This window comes from Parasteatoda tepidariorum, chromosome 8 (assembly GCF_982258835.1).
Source record: "Parasteatoda tepidariorum strain Cologne lab strain chromosome 8, Ptep-v5.0, whole genome shotgun sequence".
NCBI lineage: Eukaryota > Metazoa > Arthropoda > Arachnida > Araneae > Theridiidae > Parasteatoda > Parasteatoda tepidariorum.
Window position 1 is genome coordinate 48,786,306 of NC_141762.1, and position 23,526 is coordinate 48,809,831.

At 30.0% G+C, this 23,526-nt stretch overlaps 1 protein-coding gene across 2 annotated transcripts; it reads left to right on the forward strand.

Annotated features, from left to right (window-relative positions):
* The first annotated feature begins 3,742 nt into the window (after nucleotides 1-3,742).
* Nucleotides 3,743-22,956, forward strand: LOC107446921 (uncharacterized). Of its 2 annotated transcripts, none has more exons than XM_087150260.1 (11): nucleotides 3,743-3,866; nucleotides 6,782-6,913; nucleotides 10,893-11,014; nucleotides 12,328-12,405; nucleotides 14,897-15,076; nucleotides 15,738-15,842; nucleotides 17,460-17,630; nucleotides 18,870-19,001; nucleotides 20,000-20,160; nucleotides 21,164-21,326; nucleotides 22,737-22,956. In XM_087150260.1, exons 2-11 carry the CDS (start codon nucleotides 6,799-6,801, stop codon nucleotides 22,830-22,832), a joined length of 1,323 nt encoding a protein of 440 aa, XP_087006386.1. In that variant the 5' UTR covers nucleotides 3,743-3,866; nucleotides 6,782-6,798; the 3' UTR covers nucleotides 22,833-22,956. The 2 variants fall into 2 exon arrangements, with proteins under 2 accessions (XP_087006386.1, XP_087006387.1); XM_087150261.1 differs by lacking the exon at nucleotides 3,743-3,866 and adding an exon at nucleotides 5,809-5,966.
* Nucleotides 22,957-23,526: the final 570 nt, after the last annotated feature.

Here is a 23,526-nt window from a genome sequence, read left to right on the forward strand (position 1 = left end):
AAAATATAATATATATATATACTCGTATAAAGATATTATATGCATAATATGAAGAATAATGTATATCATTACATTTTTTTCACTAGTAGAGATCATTTATCAACCTGAAATTTTTAATATTAAACCTTCGGCAGTAATTACTTCTTTTAAGCTATTAAAGAAAGTTTCAAATGCATAATTCTTCTATAACTTTAATAGATTGAATTAAATCATCTTAAAATAACACTTATCCACTCGTATTTTTAGAAGATAATTGTCTAAGGTGCTTGAATTTTTAAAGCTATAAAACTACAAATTTAAATAATTAGTCAGCTGAAATTCAAATTACTTTTATTTAAAACTAAAATTTCATTTTTTTTTTTTTTTTTTACAAACCAACAAAATTATTTCAAATACTGTTTTCGTCTACATGTTGAAACTTGTAATTATTGGAACCTAAAAGGGAAAAAAATGAATTAGTAGGAAAGTCATATTTACAATAATAGTGGCAGGTTTTAAAATATCAAAAGTTGTTTTTTTTATGATTTAAATTAACTGGATGAAATTAATTTTCTTTTTCAGATGAATAGTATTACTCTTCTGCCATTTCTATTCAATCCTCGTAGCTAAAAAGCATGACATGTATCACAGCCACAAAATAAAATACACTGAAGACAGTATTAACATTAACAACATTTACAGAAATTCAAATATATAATTTCAATCTTATTATACAATTTTAACACTTTTTATTCTTCAATACATCTGTCAACATTATGGTACTTCTAAGTTTAATTAGATTTTTCTTCTTTTTTTTACAAATCTTTAAACTTAATAAACCTAGTCTATATTTTTAAGCTTTTTGTCAGACTTCATGAAACTAATAGCTTTTTTTTAAATTTTTGACGCTGATTCTGAAAAGGACTTACATTATTGTCAATAACATGAGAGTTTCCTAAAAAATAGTTATTTTAATATGTTTTAACCAATGTAATCAAGAATCAACAATCGTTTAATAAATTAAAATTTTAAAGTTATGTACCAATTTTTATTCTTTTTTTACACTCAATCGAATAGAACAAATTACAAGCTGATAAGGAGCATTTATTTTAAAGATGTGAGTAATTTTATGTGAGGAAAATGTCTAAGAGAGAATGATTTGAAATAATACTTTTAAAATAAGTTGAGTATAATATCTCCTATATAACTTATAATACCGAGCAGAATAAAACTAATAGTTAGTTGTTACAAGCACTTGTTTAAATATAAATACACATCCCATAGGATGAAATTCAAAATAATGCATATTACTTTCAACAATAACTGTTTTCATTTGCAATTGATTTTATTCAATTCAGGATTAAAATTGCATACTATACTGACATATTTCTGAAAAATTTAAGATTTCCGAAATTCGCACATTTTTGAAGTAGTGAACCGTAAACAGCTGCATAAAAATGCCCATAACCTTGAAACAAATTGTCATATAAACTTGAAATCGGGTTAAATTTAATTCTATTCAATATTTTAATAAGTAATAACAATCTGCTTAGTAAATAATTAACGTGGGTAAATTGAGAAAAAATAACACGTAGTGAAAATAGCAGTGTGATCAAACATAAAAAAGTGAGCTAGTACAGTTACTAGTTTTCAATTATCAAATATCTAACAAACTATTGTTATCAACAATTGAATAAATGCTGTAGTTTATTAGGAGAGATTACTTTTTCTTTATGGTATGAATTCAGAACTATTTCCTAGGAGAAGGTTGAGCAGCAACTTGCTAGTCACTTCTTCATCGCTGCTGCACATGTGCTATTTACAGCCTAGGTCATCTCAGCAATATCAGGGAACAGTAGATAAGCTCTATAAATATATATATATATATATATATAAATATATATATATATATATATATATATATATATATATATATATATATATATATATATATATATATATATATATATATATATAATATATATATATATATATATATACATGTATGTAAGAAAAAGAAATTGCACGTAAATCAGATTTAAAAAAAAAAATCAGATTTAAAATAGTGTTATGATACATATTTTGACTCATAAACAACAATATAAACTTTGCAACAGATATCCGAGCAAATGATAAGCATATAGCTGTAGTAGAATTTCAAAGCAAAATCGCTATTTTAAAGATATTTCAATTTTCAATGATTTATTTATAAGAGAAATTATGAACATTTTACTCAACTAATCAGCTTGCATACTGCAACGTTGAAACATATACATTTAAGCAAAATAAAAGAATAGTTATATTTGAATAAATTACAAACAATAAAATATACTGTGCTTAACCTGCTGTAACGATTCACCAGTAACGTTACCCTAAACAGCGACGAGAAATATTTCGATTGTTCTCTCTTATTGCTAAGCCTACACTAATAGCTTCTAAGAATATCCCCCAACTTAAACTATTTAAGATCAGGAAGCATCTTTAAAACAAAAATAATAAAATTTAAGTTTGAAAATCGAAGCATATTTGATTAAAAGTGATAAAACTAAATTAATAAATGTCAAGCACACTTTCTAATTTCGAATAGACTTTCGATTGTCAACACACACGCCATTTGCCGGCTCACATGGAACTCTGGGAAGTGAGCTAGTTAATATGAAGTGTACTTTAAATAACCTTAAAACAAGCTTAGGTATAAATAAAATGACTTCATACACCTCAATAAATACCCCACTCTCTTTAGTTGAAATAAGGTATATTTTTTTTATACCTCGTAAATACCTCACTATCGTTAGTAGAAAAAAGGTATATTTTTTATACCCCATAAATATCTCTTTTGCTACAAGAGTAAGAAAAACAATCTCGTATACCTTAAAAATCCCTTATCAGTCTGGATGATTTGAAGAGAATTTAAAACAACCTCAAAATTAGCTTAGGTATAAATAAAATGACTTCATATACCTCAATAAATACCTCACTCTCGTTAGTTGAAATAAGGTAAAAAAATTTTCTACCTCAAAATACTCTTTTGTTACAAGTGTAAGAAAATAAACCTGGTATACCTTAAAAATCACCTTATCAGTCTGATTGATTTGAAGTGAATTTTAAACAACCTCAAAACAAGCTGAAGTATATATAAATCAACCTCGTACACCTTAATTACAACCTTTACGAGGTATAATTTTTATTGCTGTTTTCTCTGCAACCTTAAATATACCTCAAAACAACTTCGATACCTCAAAAATACCTCAAATCAACCTTAAAATACCTTAAATTTTCGTAAGGGTTACTTTCTTGTGCTACAAACTACAATGAAGCTTTTGTGAGTTTGTGACTGGTTTCTTGAAACCACCTTCAACCCATTTTATCGCAATTTTTATGAAGTTTAATGCAGTAAAAAGGAAATAATCAGTAAATTTGTCACATATATTAGTTTTTAGTAAATAATAATGCATTTATTTAAAGTTTTAACGACAATTTATAAAAGGAGAGTAACGTAATATAACCTCAATAATTGACGGTAATCATGAGTTAGAATTCCCTTGCCGTCGAGCTAAACGTGGAAAGCTTTCATAATTCCCTTTTCTTCTGGGTTTGGTTCGAAATTATAAAGCTGCGGAGTTGAGCAGTAAACTAAGTTGATAGCTGTTAACTTAAAATTGGAGCGTTCGTTCAATGCCAATTATAAAAAATCATTAAGCTGACATTAGCATGCGATATTACTATATAAAATAAAATTAGGAGGTAAAATATATACTCGCCGTTTTAAAGTTTATTTTAAACTGGCAACACCAAGTTTTGTAATTTAAATTATATATATTTTTAATTCCAAATATATCAATTTTAGCTTTTAAACTGCTCCTGATTAGAGAGAAAAACCATTAAAGGTACCGTATTTAATTAATTTTCAATTAGAAATATCTTCAAGATTTTAAATAATTCATATAAAATTCATTCAAATCTAAAATAAATTAAATTCAAATGTTCTACTTTTATGTATTAACAGAATTTTAATTACATATATGTACAATGCGCAAGAGAAAAGAAAAAAGTGAGAACTCTCAATAACTTTCAATTTAATACTTTTCGCGCACTAAAACTCAATTTTAATGGTTCGCTAATGGATATGCTAATTAATTAATGATATTTTAAGTTACGAAATCAGACGCAAAAAGGTACTTTTTCGGAACAAACATTCCTTTATTTTCATAGGACTTGTATCCTTGACTTTCAAAGTATGATCGGTATCCGTAATAGATTCTCAACAATATGGCCTGGAGAACTGTCGAGAGTTTGGATTTCTCAATGTTAATTTCATTTCTCACGTATTTCGCCACATCTCGAGAATTTTTTTAATAATTCGCAAAATTTTGACACACAATTATGAAATTCGTTTATTCAAAAGTAATTCCATGCCAAAAAAAAAAGTTTTTAATAATTATTTATCATTTCTTAATAATTTCATTTCATAAAAGTGAGAAATGTTTAAACTGCAAATTTTTATATAATTTTAAGGAATGTAATTCTAAATGGAAAAAATACTAAACTGTAACGTAATTGATCGAATAGTTTGAATTATATTTAAAATTTGATTTCACATGAACTATTTGACCGATTTCGCTTAAATTTTGTATTTAGCTATTTAAAATTACACTCAAAAATCCACGTCCGCATAGAATAAGTTATGTTTGTTCAAAGGAAAGTACATTTTTCTTTCTGATTTCGTAACTTAAAATATCTAGCAAATCTGAACAAGTTAATTAGTGTTAAGATTAGTCCCCATCGAACCAATATATAAATAATCAACTTTTCCATGGCTGAAAAAATTGAAATACACTTAAAAATTTTCAAAAACTTACTTAAAACATTTTATTTTGATTCATTTTAAGCATTTAGATAGATATTTCCTTTTTTAAATCTTTTTATAGTATGACTAATTCATTTGCCAAATTTCACTGCAGGATTCAGCGCTATAAAAGAAAAAGAAAAATCCATAATAAACTTTCCAATTTCTTTCTCACTTAGATCTTATCTGATAATGAATGAGTTATTTTTTTGTTTTGTTTTTTATTTCCTGTGTGTTTAAAAAGGTAAGTGTGGAAAGAAGGTTATACTTCAAAAGATCTATTTTTATTTTTTCATTTGAAGAGTTATTAGTACACGCAGTTAAAATAAGCCTTTTACAAATGTAAGAAAATAATTTATTTTTAAATAAATGGGCAAATCTGCGCAAATATTGATTGAAGTAATTTAACCAATAATACGCATCGATTAAAAAAATTTTGTGAAAAAACAAATTTTTCGAAAAATGATAACTGGAAATAAATTTCCTATTTCTTTAGAAAAGAAAAAGTATATTATCAACAATTAATTTAAACTCGCTCACGTTTATCAACCCTTAAATATTTCTATGCAATTTCAAGTGTTCGCTTTTCAATCCAAGCTAGCATGTTAAATTCATTCAAAATGCATTTTTGTATTTCTAACTATATATAAAAATCTAATGATGGTATATATATATATATATATATATATATATATATATATATATATATATATATATATATATATATATATATATACAGGGTAACAAAAAAATATAGGGATCATTTTTGAATGTTTATATTTCCAAAATTTGTTACATAAATTCAGCGATGTTTCTCAATATGTCGACCTCCGGCATAATAGATTTGTCTACAACGCTTCGGCCAGGATTTTAAAGCCCGCAAAATGATTTCCTGGGGAATTTTCTTCACCTCTTCTCTAATAGCTCTTTGAAGGCCTCTCAATGTAGAAATTCTTCTGTTATTCAGTTTGTTTTTCAGATGTCCCCATAGGAAATAGTCGCATAGTGCAGCATCAGGACTGTTTGGAATCCATTGTTCTGGTCTCAGGAATTGCACTTGCTGATCTGTTAGGAATTTCTGGGTGGTCTTAGATGCATGCGATGGGGCAGAGTCCTGATGGAACACAGCATCACCATTAGGGTATAATCTGCAGTAATCATCCTTAAGAAAGTGTTTTAATATCTTCTGTATATAATACTCAGAATTTATTTCGGCTGGTTCATATTAATAAAAGTCTATTTCCTTAAAAATATTTACGTATCCTAAATTTAAAGGTAATACCCGTAATATTTATTTTTCTTACTTTACTCAGCTATAATTACGCTTTTGACTTCGATTGTTTTTTAAATTATGAATTTAACAATAAGAGTTATTTCTTTATTGTGCATGTTCGTTCCAAAAAATATTGCCAACACTTTTCCATGAAATAACCAACGGAGTTCCATGTGCAAAAGTAATGTTTTATGTAAACCATACTTTTGCAGAATAAATTGTGAACATGACTTATACGAAATATAATATTTTATTTAATTCATAAAATATTTATTTATATTTATTTTTACAAGCATAATGCTTTTAAGAATTTGATATTTCGTGAAAATCAACATTTTAATAAAATTTTGGACTTTGATTAAACAAATAGAAATCACTTGCGGAACTCCTATACAAATTCCAAGGAACCCTAGTCCCAGGGATTTCTCGGAACACAGGTTGAAGCTTGAAGCTGGTAGTAGTACCCAAATAAACGTCTTTAAATTTGCTTATTTTTGCTAAATTCATTTTTTACATCATTTTTACTCCCATCAAAAGAGAATCCTTTTTTTCCAGAAGAATCTCACTGATAGCCATTTTCTATTTATTCTTAGAAATTGTAAGTTTGGCTGTTCTTGCCACTTTTTATTCTATTGCATAATTTTCGACTAATATTCTTCGAAAGAAGAATTACGTCTTTGTAGTTTTTCATTCTCTAGAAATGTATCAACCAAGCGAGGAACACATAGAGCAGGCGAAGTTGGACGAGACAGATGAGAGATTATCGGAGATCCACAACAACATCCATCATATTGAAAGAAGAATAAGACTAGCTGGTAAATCTCTAATTTAAAGGGCTCGAAAAAACTCAGAAATTTTACGACTTGACCCCGAGGACGGCTTGTTCAAAAATGTACCCGTCCACCTTTGAAACTAACCCGTAGCTTCTAAATAAATAAAAATATAGATTTCTCTTATTTGTTACAAACATTTACATAAATTGCACCATGAATTAGTAGTTAGTAGGATTACAAATACTGGAATTACCTTATACAGTAATAAAAGAAATACTAGGTCACTAATAGTAACCTAGTATTTCTAGTGACGAAGGAATTAATGGGATTTCTAGATTAGAGGGTCATTTTAGAAGTGAGGCGCTAGACACTTGTAAGATAACAAAAATTGAAAATGTATCACAAACATTAACGGGAAAATGGCCATCCGCGCGAACGTCGGATTCAAGAAATTCGTTGTCCGCGGGAATTTTTGACCGCCGTGGACGGGCGGTTTTTTCGAGCCCTGAATTTATTTATTTATTTACAATCTGTCTACACACTGTAACACATTGAAATCGTCTGCCAATCTTTTCTCAATAAAACCAGGTTGGCACGGATCATTTTTGAAGCTGGTTTGAATTGAATAACGGCTACCTGTTTTTGTTCTGTTCATCTGAGAACTAGAATTTAGCATGATAGTGCAGTGTGTCTACCACTACAAAAATACAATTCCAATTCACTAGTATGATATAAGACATGTTAACTCGATTCTATGATGAGGTACCTTTTCATAGATGAAGGTTGACATGGTCGATAACTAATCTCATCACAGTCGTGACCTTCCGGCGTGATATGAACACACCTACTTTGACAGAAACCCTAACTTCGATCTGAACACGCCCACTTCGATGAATTCCACCACATTGAAAAGTTGACTTGCTACTCGTGACTGTGGCATTATCTACCTCCTCATGCTGTTGCTACTCAGTCTCGATCACACACAACGTCCGCCTGAATACACTCGACTGCTAACGGCAACACAGGAGCAACCACGACAGTGAGCTTAATACAACTCTCACGATCAGCATTTTAAAGGTACGGTGATATTAATACAGCTCTCCCGGCTTCTCACAAAACAGCAATGAATCAACTAGTGGAATCTATTCATCGAATTCTAAGCTAAAATTCAGCTAAAATTCAGGTGGGGGAGTACTGTAGTGGTTCTGCCGCTACAGTACTCCCCCAAACAGTTCCAATTCACTAGTACATAAGACATGTTAACTCGATTCTATGATGAGGTACTTTTTCATAGATGAAGGTTGACATGGTCGATAATTACTATCCCCACAATAGTAACTGGATAGTGAAAGGGATCGACATTATATATATACACTGGTGGGCAATTGCAAAGGACCAAACACATAGGATAACCCGAAACATTTGAGAATAACTCAAGAAACTCAGTTAAACTTTTACATGAAAGTACATCAAACTAATGATAAAAAAGATGTTAAAAAAAGTTTGAGTTCCAAAGCAACCCCGTTCCCTCGCTCACTTAACTTTTCTTTAAGCTCTCGTACTCATCGCTTTTTGTCATTTAACTTTGATTAGATAACTATTGTTTCATGGTTATTTGTAACCATATTTCGGAATATTATGATTCATTCGGAATCATTTAATGAACTGTTTTTTGTTATTGTATTTCTTACAGTAAAAATTGCTATTGTTTATGAGCTATTTCCTTCAGTTATTATTTATTTCCTATGGATAATAACTTATTAAGGTAAGTTAGACCCTCCAGTTGGGCACGGCAGCAAAATAACCCAAAAATGATATAGCAAAATGGTTCCAGTGGAGCATATAATGTGGGGTATGACCACCCTTAACGACCAGGCAAGTTTTACAACGACTTTTAACGAGATTGTACATTTGGTTTTGGGGTAATAAACACAACTCCATTAAGATAAATTTTTGGAATGGGAAACGTTTAGGGTGTGATGGTGAGATGATGCAAAAGCCTTGTAAAGAGCATCAGACGTGATCTCTGTGAGATTAAGGTCTAGAGAACTGGTTGGCCACGTTATTACATGAATATCTTTGGCTTCAAGGTACTTCGTGTTGTAAACATTCCTTGTCTACCATGTATTTTAAAATACACTAGTAGATTTTTATTTATATTGAACTCGAATCACCTGAACCTCATCTTTGGCGTTACAATTAATAGATTTTTCTTTTCATATTTCACTAATGCATATTCTTATTCGATCCAAATCATAGTTCGAAGACTTTGAGAGCTCGCAAGCACCAGTTGAAAGAAATCGTCGAATTAGTAGAATTTTTGTTTTGTAACTGCTTTGAATTAGCATTAACAATGACATCTTACATTGCACTTACATTGCATTGCATTAGCACTAACATTGACATCGCGTCGCGAATATTAAATTTCAATGTTGCCTAACTGTTGGTTGACCATTTTTTATGCCGCAGTGTCACAACTAACAGAAAATGCGAACTGAGTTTCAAAACCTAGACAGAACTGCTTATTAAGGGAATTATACATTCTCAACTGAAAATGAATTATCAGTTTTTAAAAAATTAAATAAAATGAAATGAAATATCATAAATCGTGCTTAACTCGATCATATTTATTTCCGTATTATATAATTCGACTTTTATCTCCGACGAATCGGTAAGTGCTGCCTTCGGCCGCAGACGCCGAGCTTGAGAATCTATGCTCACTGTGAGACACAATCTTCTCTGAGCTCTGTTTTGATTAATTATGCTTGTTACATTACAAAAATAAATATATAGATTTTTTTTTTAAGTTTAAGGAAAATGGTTGATTTTTCCCCCCTTCTATTTGGAGGCATAAAATTATAATCGGATTGACAAAAAATTAGATGGGATCGAATGAGGAGCATCACATCACCCTCTAAGTTAAGTGCGCTCCCACTAATGCCCGATTTCGATTGCCATAGAATCAGGCACAATGGATATTGTCATTTTAACCCCTTGACATACCATTTCTTGTTACAGAAATGATCTTTGATTGCACTGTAAACAGCAACTCGCGACGGAATAATTCGCTGACAGAGATGCCAACTGCTCCGGACACGCCAAAATAATTTTTAAAAAAACAGTGAATAACTACAAACTATATTTTAGAAATATTTGACTATTTTTGCTTGCTTTTTAAAAGGTATAGCATGACATAACTACTATAAAATGGTGTATTATATAAAACTATTAATTATTTAGAAATAGTGGTGGATAAAAATCTACTAAATTGAATTTAAACCAAGAATCACAATTGATAAACTACCACTTTAAAATATTTATTTGCTGTCTGGAGCAAATTGATATCTTTGTGTTGGAGACGTCTAAGACAAGTCAATTATTGTTTTGACATAAGAAACAAATTGTGTTTCCCAGACGTCTTCCTATGTCGTCTTTCAACTCACACAAAAGCCACCGATTAATTACAAAATCTGTTTGCATAGTGTATCTCTTATAGCTCTCAGTATATTGTTTTAAAGTTATTTAGAAAAGTAAAAGATATTAACTGTGTTAGAAAGACTATTTGTTATGCTCTTTTAAACCAGAAAAAAGATGTCAAACAATTTTAAATATTTCGAACATTTTATATTATGGCAATAAACTATTCGTGTAAAATATTTTTTTCATAGTTGCCAACTTATGCGCTTTTTCTGAAAGATTATTTCCAAAGTAGTTACAAAATATCTGCTTTATGGTTTGAATATTTGGATAATAAATGTGATTTAAAATGTTTTCGACCACCGCCGCGTACATATAATTTAACTATAAATGCAGTTCAAGAAAAAATAAGTTTCGGAAAAATTAAACAATGTTAATTTCTGTCCCTCTATTATAGAAAATATTTTCCCCGAAAAATTTAACATATCAACACTATGATTTAACATAATATTTTTTGGCATAGCAGCCTTCCAGTACGTCTTTTTTTAATAATATTAAATTTTGGGTGTTACCATTGCTAGTGACTATTGTTTGTATGTTGTAGATTCAGAGAAAAAAGTTGATGTAGAAGCCTGCAATGTGGAGATGAAGAAAAATGATCTAGAAATAAAACAGCTCATGATGCAAGTCAAAGAACTGGAAGTTAAACTTATACGATCTCAGAAAGTAAGCATCTTGACGACTGGTGTTTTGTGAACCAATTTTCGTTATTCCATATTCCCTGTCCTTGCTTAAGAAGACTATAGTACAGATTCAGTGAGGAATACATAAATAAAACTTGCACTAAATACAGATTCAAGTTTTATCATTATTATCATTTTATTTAAATTTATAAGTGTTTGAGGCTGAAACATCATCGTGTCTAAACCATAGATCACAGTAAATGAGTTCGCATATCTGAAGGCTTGAACTTTTGCGAACTGATGTGCTGCTAACTCTAGCCACAGTAATAAAGCACCGAGCTGTCATTGCGTAGATCCTATCGGCTTGAAGCCTGTCCAGCTTCATACTGACATGTTGCTAACTCTAGCCACAGTAATTAAAGCACTGAGCTGTTATTGCGTTGGTCCTATTGGCTTAAGGCCTGTCCAGCTTCATATAGCTGTATCAGCTTATCTGGGAAGTAAAGGCTGCGCAGTACCTTAACCTCTATGACCCCTGAGACAACAGTTGGAAACTGTTTTTTTTTTCCCTATGGATTACTGATAACATGTGAAAAAAGTCAACGTGAAACCAGGGAACTCATTTCTGCAAACAAAATTCTATGATCCTACTCCAATAAATTAGCATAAATTCGGGAAATTAACAATTCAAAACAGGGCTTGGAATCAGCTTGAATTTGGTGCCGATTAAAAGCTTTATCATACTTATAATGGCAACAATCGGGGAAAAATATTCTAACCCACTAATCACCAACAATCCAAAGTTATAAAAAGGTAATCAAACTAATAATTTGAAGAATCTTTATAATTTTATTAAACTGAACGACCCAATTCTGAGTCTACCAATATTCAACTCCGTAGCCTTATAATTTTGAACCCAATAAAGAAGACAAGGGATTTCTTGGATCAAGCATTGGGAAAAATTTGTCTTCGTGGAGGAATTTTTGATAAAACTACCCCACAATTGCATTACATGGAGAGGAAAATCCACGAAAACCATCCACGATTAGCCTGACGGCAAGAGGACTTTGCTCAGTCCATCACTGAGGATATTTTATGTCAGCATTGTAGTCGGTGCAAGCCAGGTGCGGAATTCAATCACCCCGCTATCGCTGGTATTCGAAGCCGATTCACCTCATTGGGAGGCGAGCCCTTTGACCCCTTAGCCCCCACGGCTTTAAATATGCTTTCTAAAATATTCACATGAAACCAGATTGAATAACATTCGAAGTAAGTAATTTATTGTTATACATGTTCTCTTAATATCGGATGTATTTTTTATATATAAATATAATAAACAAGCTTTCATCTCATTAGGCTGACGAAAATGTAATAGCTAAAGAATGTCGAGAAAGATCAAAAGAACTTGGAAACTTTAAAGGGAAATCAGCTAAGGTAACACGCTTTTGTTTTTATAACTTACACATCGTTTTTCTTTTGTTTCATTTTTTCTCACATCTGTAACCATAATACAATCCTTCCAAAATCAGTGAATAAAGTTTGAACCATAAGAGTAAAATAATTTAAACCCCGTTACAAGAGACATTTTATTTATTTATTTATCGCTTAAAAGTTTTAACAAATGAAAATACGAAGAATAATTCGAACTCATTCAAATTGCATATGAAAAAGAAGAGCTTGAGGACAACATAGTAATAAGAAGCACTTTTTTCCAATTGTTATATTTATACATCAAATTATTCCTCGGCAATGTTTCAAGATTCTAGAACTTCAACTAGGCAATAATACAACAGGCAAAAACAATTTATTACTTATGTGGAAATCATCGTATTTTTCTTTAATTTTTGAAAATGATGCTTTTTATTATACTGAACCGAGCACCACAATTTCACATATTGTTAAATAAATGATATTCCTTCTTCATTTGAATTTTTTTTAAATTATAAACCAGGATCTTTTAGGAAATAAAAAAAGCAAAACTAGTAATTTTCCATATTAAATATAAGAAAATGATGCTCACAACTTTCTGGATCAATATTAAGAGGGTTGTAAATTAAATAGTGGCAACTTAACCTTGAAACTCACAGAAGGGCGGGCATGCGTAAATAGGGTATGGGTGGGGGGAGGTGGCACTGTTGTCGATGTGTAGAGTGCAAAAAAAAGTCGATTTGCTTAGAAGGGTAGTTGTTGAGTGGCGTTAAAGTGAGGAGTTTCTTTTCCATCGCTCTAAAGCATGTTTTCAAAAGGTGATCAGCGGTCGTGACTTACAATCGAGGTTGCCCGTGGAAAAATGCAGCAGAATGCTAGCGAGGATTAGTGGAAGCCTGTGGAGCAAATCTTTTACCGTATAGGACAGTAGAACGAAGGGTTCAAGCATCTCGTCGTTTTTCGTCATTAAGCCTTTTCACAACATGCTTTAGAGCGATGGAAAAGAAACTCCTCACTTTAACGCCACGCAACAACTACCCTTCTAAGCAAATCGACTTTTTTTGCACTCTACACATCGACAACAGTTCCATCTCCCCCCACCCATACCCTATTTACGCATGCCCGCCCTTCTGTGAGTTTCAAGGTTAAGTTGCCACTATTTAATTTACAACCCTCGTATATCAAAAAAGACCTTTTGACCAGTGTTGATATCCCAACTATTAATGAAGAAATGGTAAAACGAAGATATAAATGGCATCGCAGCATATCAAGAACAAATGAATCCAATCTTGGAGAAAAAGCATCGAAGCCTATGTACCAGTTTGGCATGAAGATGATAGATAGGTGGGTATTAAACCTGGACTTTAGCTCAAGGGATGGAGCGTTCACTTCACAATGAGTTAACCAGATTCTAATCCAAGCAGTGGTGGCTGATACGAATTCTTCTGCAGGCTCGCACCGACCACAGCGCTGACGTAAAATATCCTCAGTGATAGACGGATCATGGGCTAGAATCCCCTTGCCATAAGACTGACCGTCGGAGATTTTCGTGGTTTTCCCTTCCATATACCTCAAATGAGGGTTAGTTCTATTAAAAAATCTTCCATGAAGGCAAATTTCTCTCAATTTTTGATCGAGAGGTTCCCTTGTCTTCCGGATTGGGTTCAAAATTGCAAGGCTATGGAGTTGAACATTTTGGAAGTCATAAACTCAAAATTGGGTCAGCTGTTCCAACGATGGTTACAAAATAAACCTGAACTTTAAGTTGATTGAAAGTATTTAGTAACTTAGATAAGGGGTATAATACTTTTGTCCGTATAGAAATTTTACTTCTCTTTAGTTTACTTATTGCTTCAATAACCATAATCATTTTATGCAACATCAGATCACAGTACGAAAATTTTCTATGAAAGGCACAGGTTTAAAAAATAAACATGCGATTTAAAAATATAATAAAATGTTTTTGCCAGTTAAAAGTTTTGAACAGTTTCGAATTTTTCAAAGAGGAACTTTTGAGCAGCGATGGCTCAGGGGATAGAGCCTTCGCCTTCCAATGAGGCGAACCGGGTTCGAATCCCAGTCGAAACGAATTCCACATCCTGCTTGCACCGACCACAGTGCTGACGTGAAATATCCTCAGTGGTAGAGGGATCATAAGTTAGAGTCCCTTTCTGTCAGGCTAGCCGTAGGAGGTTCTCGTGGTCTTCCTCTCCACGTCACGAAAATGCGGGTTAGTTCCATCAAAGAGTCCTCCACGAAGGCAAATTTCTCCCAACACTTGATCCAGGAGTTCCCTTGTCTTCTGGATTGGGTTCAAAATTACAAGACTACGGAGTTACAAAACTACGGACTACATTAGTAGTCGTAAACTCAAAAAATTAGGTCGGCTGTTCACAGACGGTTATAAAAAGTAAAAATAAATACATAAAAAAAGGCAGTTTTAATTTTTAATGAATTGGTAAAGCATTTCGCGTCATCACTTAATTCTTTATTTCAGGAGGCAATTAATCTAGCTGACGCTGATGTTTTAGAATTGGATAAAAAATGTAAGGCAACCGGTCACGAACTGGAGCTTTTGAAACTTGCTTTTATGAGCAGTGAGAAACAATTAATAGATATGGAAACAAAATGCAATGAAGATTTTGAAAATGACCCAACTGAGTTTGACAGTTTACAGGTGTGTACGTGAAACGTTAACTGTGGAATCATCATTTACTTTATCAATTGCAGTTTGAATAGTTGCTTGTTGAAATTTTCTCTAATTCCCTTTTCCTAAATTTTACGAATACAATTCCAGCAGTAAGATCTTTTATTTTTAAAGTAATGCAAAAGAAAATATTAATAAATAAATAAATAAATATCAACGAAAAATAAGAAGTTGTTTTTTAATAGTATTGATTGGTAAGAAAATAATTTCGGTCAAATACGGAATTCTGTCAAATGCATAGATAATATAAAAAGATATGCCAATTCGGGGATATTATCTTTGTAACCATGACCCCAAAGTATATGATTGCTCTGTTTTTTTATTTTTCTCTTTTCTTATTCTTATTCCTTTGCTTTGAGTTTCATAATAATTAATCTAGGCTCTTGTGATATTAATTTTTACAAACCGAATGTGGAATACATCAAAATATCTTAAAATATCTTCACATAAACCTGATCAAATATGTCTTCCAAATCCAAAAAAAGTAAAAATAAAAAATTACATAAAAACAATAATTCCAAATTGTTTGGAAGAGGCAAATATTTACTAATTCCTTCACGTGTTCAAATTATTTTTTTTGTGACTTACTAATGTCTGTTATGTAATATTTTCTCTTCTTTTTTTGTTTCAGAGAATAAGAGAACTTGAGAATGAACAGCAAAAAGTTAACAGGGATATTCTTGAGTGTGAGGTAGCTCAGAACAAATACAAAACGATGAAAGAGCAGTTACAAACGGTAAATAATGATTGACACTTGTGAATTTAAATTATAGCTATTAGATTATTTCTAAAGTATTTTTAATGTTTAAAGTAAAAATGTATTGTAATAAATAAATTTTTTTTTATTTATTTATCAAAGGAACTTGGAAATAAAAGTGAGAAAAATTTCAATATTAGTTTTGAGAGTTTAGAAGCGATACAAAACTACAAAAAAATCGTTACAAATAATTATAATATATAAAATCCATTATTTGACAGATTTAACACTATTGAAGATTTAAAATTGGGATGAAAACTACATAAAATTGCCCATTTTTAATTCCCTGATGAGGAGAAGCTCGTTCTTCCCGAAACACGCAACTTTATTTTTCTATGTATAATGATTTAAGAAATCTTATTAAATACTTACATTCTTAACAAGATTTTTTTTTTTAAATATTCCTTTCAAAGTAGCTAGAGGAATGCAATTGAATGTTTTAAAGACAATGTAGAGTTAAAATTAAGCCCCTCTCGCAACAGTCAGTTCTCACGGAGGTTAAGGGTCCATGTTTTCGTGACCAACGACATGATGATGGCAGTACAGTCAGAACCACGCACCAACTCCCCAGATTAGCTAGTACCCATTTATCTAAATTTTGTTAAAGGATAATAATGCTTTTACATTGCCCAGCTGATGACTGACTGATTTCAAAATATAGAATCTCGGAAACAAAAAAGCGATCGAAAAATGAAACAACCGTTACGTTGTTTGTGAAAACTGCAAAAATTTTAAACAGAGATTTCGGAATTTGGTAATAAATATTGCCGACAAATGGCGCAGCAAACCATTGACGACCAGGTTCTAGCGTTAAAATTTTAAAGGAGTAATTAGTCGATCAGGATAAGGAGGTTTAAGCCGTATGGTATACAGGAGGTCGTACCCGTCGTAGAGAATTAGTAGGTTTAATGTATTTTGTTGAATAACATATGTATCAGGTACTGGAATTTCACAGTTTGATTACAGTTTTACGACCTTTGAGCTTGCACAGCGTACCGCGCCATCTATTGGTAACCTTTGTAACTAAGTTCCAGAATTTCTCTATAAAAACATTGGTTTTCATTAAAGACATACCGTTTGTTCCCCATCTCTATTATCCTTTGTTTTCATAATTTTCAATTTCGAAATCAGTCAGTCATTCGCAAGACACCTTGTAAATGATGACTTAAAAAAATGTCAATAAGAACTTTACAAATTTTCAAATATATATTTTATATATATTTTATCAAAATATATATTTTATTTCAATTCCACTTTTATTCCATTTTTTTTAAAGAAAGAAAACATGAATCAAGGCAATGCTGAAATTAACATAATTGTTAGCACTATCTAAAAATTTATGTCTTCAAATCGATAGTAATATTAGTATAATTCACACTAGACCGTTAGAAAAAAAATAATTTTTAGTTTTTGTGCTCTGCGTCGAACCATACTAAAGTACGTTTCGATGCAGAGCTTTTAACATTTTTAATCTAAAGCCTCTTTATAGCCTTTGAAGCTTATAACGATATTAAAAAATATCGATGTTATATGACTCATCAACCAACATGCTTTAAAATTCAAATTTCCCAACAATTTTATGCATTCCTTCCGTAGAATCAACTCTCTTATCCAGTACTTCTGCTGAATGTTGAAAGAGAATACGAGTCTCAACAAGAAGACGCTAGTCTTTTAGATATAAGAGGAATCGAAAATCCTGAGACACTAACATCAAAAGGAATTGGCAACGGAGATTTTGGAATGAAAGAAACGACTCCTGAAGATAAAGTAATAAAAAAAATCCTTCTTATCGAGAGAAAAAAAATATCCTTATCTAACAAAATCGTTACAAAATATTTTAATTATCTCATTTCCTAGAGAAAGATAAAAAATAAATAAATATTCAAGGAAGCGAAATACATTAACAAAGAGTGGAGCAAAAAAGAGTGATTAACAAATGAAAAATACTGCAAAGTATATTATTAAAATTGGCAACGGTATTTTTCATCCCACCCTCTCCGATAACGATTCACCACATTTTTGATGACGTTTTACATTTTTCCTCCCTTTAATATAATGATTCCCTCCTTTTCATGTAATGATTTGTAATCGTTTAATGCGTACAAAGTTAATGACGATGTATTGAGTTTTGATGAAAATTCTAAAAATAAAAGTGAAAGGTGGTTGTTTTTGAACATACCGTATTTGTAATATGAGCAACACCTAAAATCCACAGTTTCCTCCACTCAAACAAATACCTCATAAACTAATTTATGCATCTTTTTAAATAACTTTACAATAACGTGCATTCTTGTGCATAAAATTCTAACTAATTTATTTCCATATAGTTTTCCACGAATCTTTTACCTTTATTTAGGAAAAAAAAAAAAAGATAATGTTTGTAGATTGCCTTACCACAAATTAAAGGCTTTTAAACATATTAACAATAACTGATTGCCGATTGATTCGCATCCATCGTCCCACCGATACATTTACAGGTTGGCTACTAAATACTTTATCACTCCAAAAAATAGGAATTAATTTTAATCATTCTGTTAAACAATTGCTCTTTTTGTATTCCTGTGAGTGGAACTTTCTTTTGATTAAAGCAATATATTTAGAATCAGTTTAAAGATGGAATCGAAAAGGTTGATGGTTAAACAGCTTTTCGATCGCGTATTTTCTGATGGTAGAATCTTTAAGCAATTAAAATCGCTTGCGTATAATAGAATATTAATACATATAGAACTATAAATCGATTATTAATAGCTGTAAAGATCAACCCTGCCTGAAACTAATGAAGTAAATGGAAAAATAGTTGAAAATACTAAAACCCTAATCGCTATCCTAACCGAAAACTTTTTCTATGACTGGTTATTATAATATTTTCAATGCGTGTTTATTTTTAGTTGAATTAAAATGATGAATTGAGACCAGAACAATTACTGTTAAATTACTTTCACTTGTTACGTTTTTATTTGTTTGTTTTCATTACTGTGTCTCAAACATTACTTTTATTTGTTACAGAAATCAATACCGTTTAATATTAAAATAGATCAACCGGAAACATTTGCAGCTTCTGAACAAGAAATGGAACTACGAGAAATGCAAGAGAGTTTCGATAGAATTAAAGAAGTGACGCATGCATCTGGCATACAAGCAAGTCGAAACTTATTTAATTTGATCAGTTTTCGTACTGTATGTGTTTAATCAAACAATATATAGCAGCACATAGTTAATTAAGTTTTTTTGTCCTCTTTAATTATCGCTAGTTTAATGTAATCCAAATAAAATGCAACCATTAAATATGAAAAGGAAGAAAATATCCCCTCCAAAAAAAGTTCCTGAAAAACGGAATTTATTTCTGAAAAACGATTATTGCAATTTTCAATTTATTATAACTAACGATGCGTTGAATTTGATTATGAAAAATGCACAACTAAATCAATTTAAATCGGTTGAAATAAAATTACAATAATTTTAAAACTATATTGTTTTTTTTTCTAAAAATAATTACTTAACTAATTTTTTTGAATATTTTTTTAAATTTTTTTTCTGGATATAGCACTGAAGAAATAGAACCCCACTGACCATTTTTTTTATATCTTCAGATTGAGTAAAATAAAATAAATAAATAAAAACTTAACTTTTTAAAAGCATACTCATATTTGGTTTTATTTTATTTTATAATCGTCGTTGAACAGTCGACCCAATTTTATGGGTTTACGACTATCAATGTTTAACACCGTAGCCTTGAAATTTTGAACCCAATCCAGAAGATTGGGTTCCCTGGATTGGGAACTCCTGGGTCGAGTATTTGGAGAATTTTGCCTTCGTGGAGGACTTTTTGATGGAGCTAACACGCATTTGCGTTACATGGAGAGGGAGGCTACGAGAACCTCCCATGGTTAGCCTGACGGCAAGGGGATTCTAACCCATGATCCGTCTACCACTGAGGATATTTCATGTCAGCACTGCGGTGGGTGCAAGCCGGAAGATATTTGGTTTTGTCATTTTCCCCTGTCCTTTTTATTCACCTCTATATTTAATTATAAATTAAATATAGAGGTTGTATAGAGGTAGAGAGCAATATAATGGTTTCATTGAATAATGAAAAAATTTAAATGAGCATTTGATAATGATATTTTCTTTAACAGGACATTGAAAGAAGATTTTTAGTGCAAAAATCTATGCACGAAGATCTCTTTGATTTGAAACAAAGATTAGTTAAATCTCTTAATGAATTGAAAACTCAAAAGAAACACCTGGACTCCAGAATGGCAATAGTAAAAGGAGTAAACACTATTCAACCCGAAAAGTACTCTCTTTTCTTTAAAAATAAATAAATAAGATAACACTTAGATAACTAAACTTAAATCAGTGTTTTACTCTGTAATCAATCATTTGAGTCATAGACACCAAAAGTGCTTATTTTTATACTTTCTTCATTAAAAAAAATTATCAGCATAGCTTTAGAAAAACTATCTTCATTTAAAAACTGCTTACTTTCATATTTTCTTTATTTACATAAAAATTATTAGCATAGATTAAGGAAAACACTCTTCTTTTTATTAAATTCTATATATAAATGTTAAATTAAAAATTTGAAATTTTCAAAGATGTTAAAGTGATCGTTTCGTAGACTAAAAATTAAAAACGTGCTGGTTTCTATATTTTCTTTATTTGCGCAAAAGAAAATTTGATAAATATGCATATACTATTAAAAATACTATTTTTTTTTTAAATTTAAATAAGAAGTAAAATGTCACATTCTCATAACGTCTTAACTTTGCAACAACTGGTAAAAGTATAGAGTCTATTAAATGTATATTTAGTTACATACGATTAATCCATTATACTTTTAAATTATATTTTCTTTACTTGCGTAAAAGAAAATTTGATAAATATACATATACTATTAAAAATACTATTTTTTTAAAATTTAAATCTAGAAAAGAAATAAAATGTCACGTTCTTATAACGTCTTAACTTTGCAACAAATGGTAAAAGTAAGGAGTCTATTAAATGTATATTTAGTTACATACGATTAATCCATTAACTTTTAAATTATTAATCATTCATTATACATTTTAAGCACAAATTTGTTATTGAAAATTGATAAGATGGAAAAAATTGCAGAATAGATCTGTGTTTGGTACACTGATGAATGTATTTCAGGAGAGGACTAAAATTATATTTCTTCTATTTAATTTCACATAAAAATAAACAAATAGTTCTATAATGAGTATGTTCGAGATGCTCTTATCAATTACCTTTTAAATAGTACCAGTTTTCAAGTGTAGATAAATTTTTTTCTTCAGAGATATGGTTGACGAGCTACAAATAGCCAAAAGTAGATATGAAGAACAAGAAAAAAGACGAAGCAATGCAAAATTAGAGCTTGAAAAGCTAAGATCCTTATTGAATGAAATAGAATCTCAAGAACAGGTGTTATTACAAGTATTGGAGAAACACTTTTCTGAAGTAAGTTGAACTAACTAAGGATTTGTGTCCTAAAAAGAAAAATGGCATAGTGCCCTTAGAATTCTTATCCTAAATTTGACTAGGTATCCATCAACGTAATTTAGTAATCAATATGATTTAAAAAATATTATAACATCAGATCATTCATCTTCATTGATACTTTAGAATTGAAATAAACAATATCTTTTCTAAAGTACTATTTAATAATATTATTCACAATTTCAAAATTTTTAAGTTCATATTTTGCATTAGCTCTTTGCTCAAAATTTTTTTCCTCCAATTTTTGTGATAGGTCACAAATTAACAGGTAAAAAGATATCAGAATAATAATTAAAAAAAAAACAAGTATAATAAAAATCTAAAAAAAAAAACATTTAGAAAAGTGCTGTTTCAAAAATATTAGAAACAGCATACCAGGAGAATATTTTACAACTCTACGAAAGTTCTTAGAGTTTGTTAGGAATGTTTTAACTCCATCTATTACTACACACATTTCTTAGCCGAAAATGTTCATCTATGAACTTTTTGGGAAAATGAATATTTTATTATTATTGACAGGCCATTCAAACTTTTTTTTAAAGAAAAGAATACATTTAGTTAAGACATTAGAACAAAATAAGAAATACAACTTTGATTACAATAAAAATCTTCAGCATTTTGTTTTTAAATAAAATGAAATCAATTTGAATTCATTTGTCTAGAAATAGGAAAAGATTTAAAAGAAAAAAAGATCTATAATAAAAAATAATTTTAACCTCAAACTTTCCCACCATTCTTGCAAGTATTAATATAATAAAAATATCATTGAATACAAGTATCCACATAGTTTATAAAAGAAGATAAAAGTAATGTAGGTAAATACACACCTTACTTTTTTATGTACTATACGTGTTAATTTCTGAAATTTATCTTTAGAGATAAAATAATCCAATACAGAGTTCTATTAACATTAAATCTCTTGATTGCAAAATATGATTAGTTTAAAAACAAGACTGAAATTCAGGTACAAATTTAAAATTTACTGAACTGTAAGAATCATCCCTTTGTTAATTCACTGCCAAATAATAATAACTAAATAAAAGAAATTTGCATATAAGTTTCTTTGAAAGTAGAGCATATATTTTAGTTTTAGATGATATTTGTTTATATTTTATAATTTTAACTTCTTAAAGAAGTCAATAAAATCTGATTAAAAGCAGATATTTATGCATTTGGTTAAAATTTGTGTACTGTGAAGATATAGTTAGAGAATGGGGTTCTTTTCTTCAAATCCTATGCTATATATAACGATCTTTACTTTATAAGGAATATTGCTAATAGTTTATTTTTAATCTCACAAATAAACATAACTAACTCCAATGTCCTTCTGAATATATTTCTGTCTTATATTTATAATTTTTCTTTAAACAGGTAAATGTTCCATTAGAAGAAAGGAATGCATCTGGAACTATCAAGAAAATAGAAAAAATACTGCAAACCAAATTAGAAGGAAAATACAAATATTAAAAAATATTTTTAAAAAAAATTTTAAAGTTAAAAATCATTTTATGTTCAGCGATTCAGATATTTTTTTTTTAATTGTCTTGATTATCAAAATTTTTTGTAACTAAGATTCAATAAAAGTTGAATCTTTTACTTTGTGGGTAATATCACTAAAAAATTTTATAATTCAAAAAATCAGGGAATAGCTAGAAATCACAAGGTTTCGTCCAAACTAACTTTCCTAGAAAAATGTAAGCCAGATAAATTACAAATAAACAATTCTTAGTACAAAAAAATAATAATAATAAATAAATAAAATAACTTTTAAAATAACCATTCCTTGTATTTCTAATGCTAATTAAGCTAAATACAAAAAAAAATTATCTCCATCACAACCTTTCTTAGTAAAATAATTAATGCTAATCTGTGTCTAACATGTCTTTAAAAATATTTTTGTAAGAATGTCAGTCATAGTTTGAAACAGTAAAAAAAAAATTAGAATGTCACTTAGCTTTATTTTTCATTCTTCTTTTCAATGGTGAATCATTTAAAAATCAATATTAAAAGTTGTAAATTACTTTTCACAAATCATTGAATTCTTTCATTTAATCATTTTCTTAAAATTTTTCAATTGTTTTAAGATAATAATTCAATCATATAAGAGTATAATTTCTTTTAACTGAAATAAAAATTTAGATATTTTGGCAGGAATGTAAAT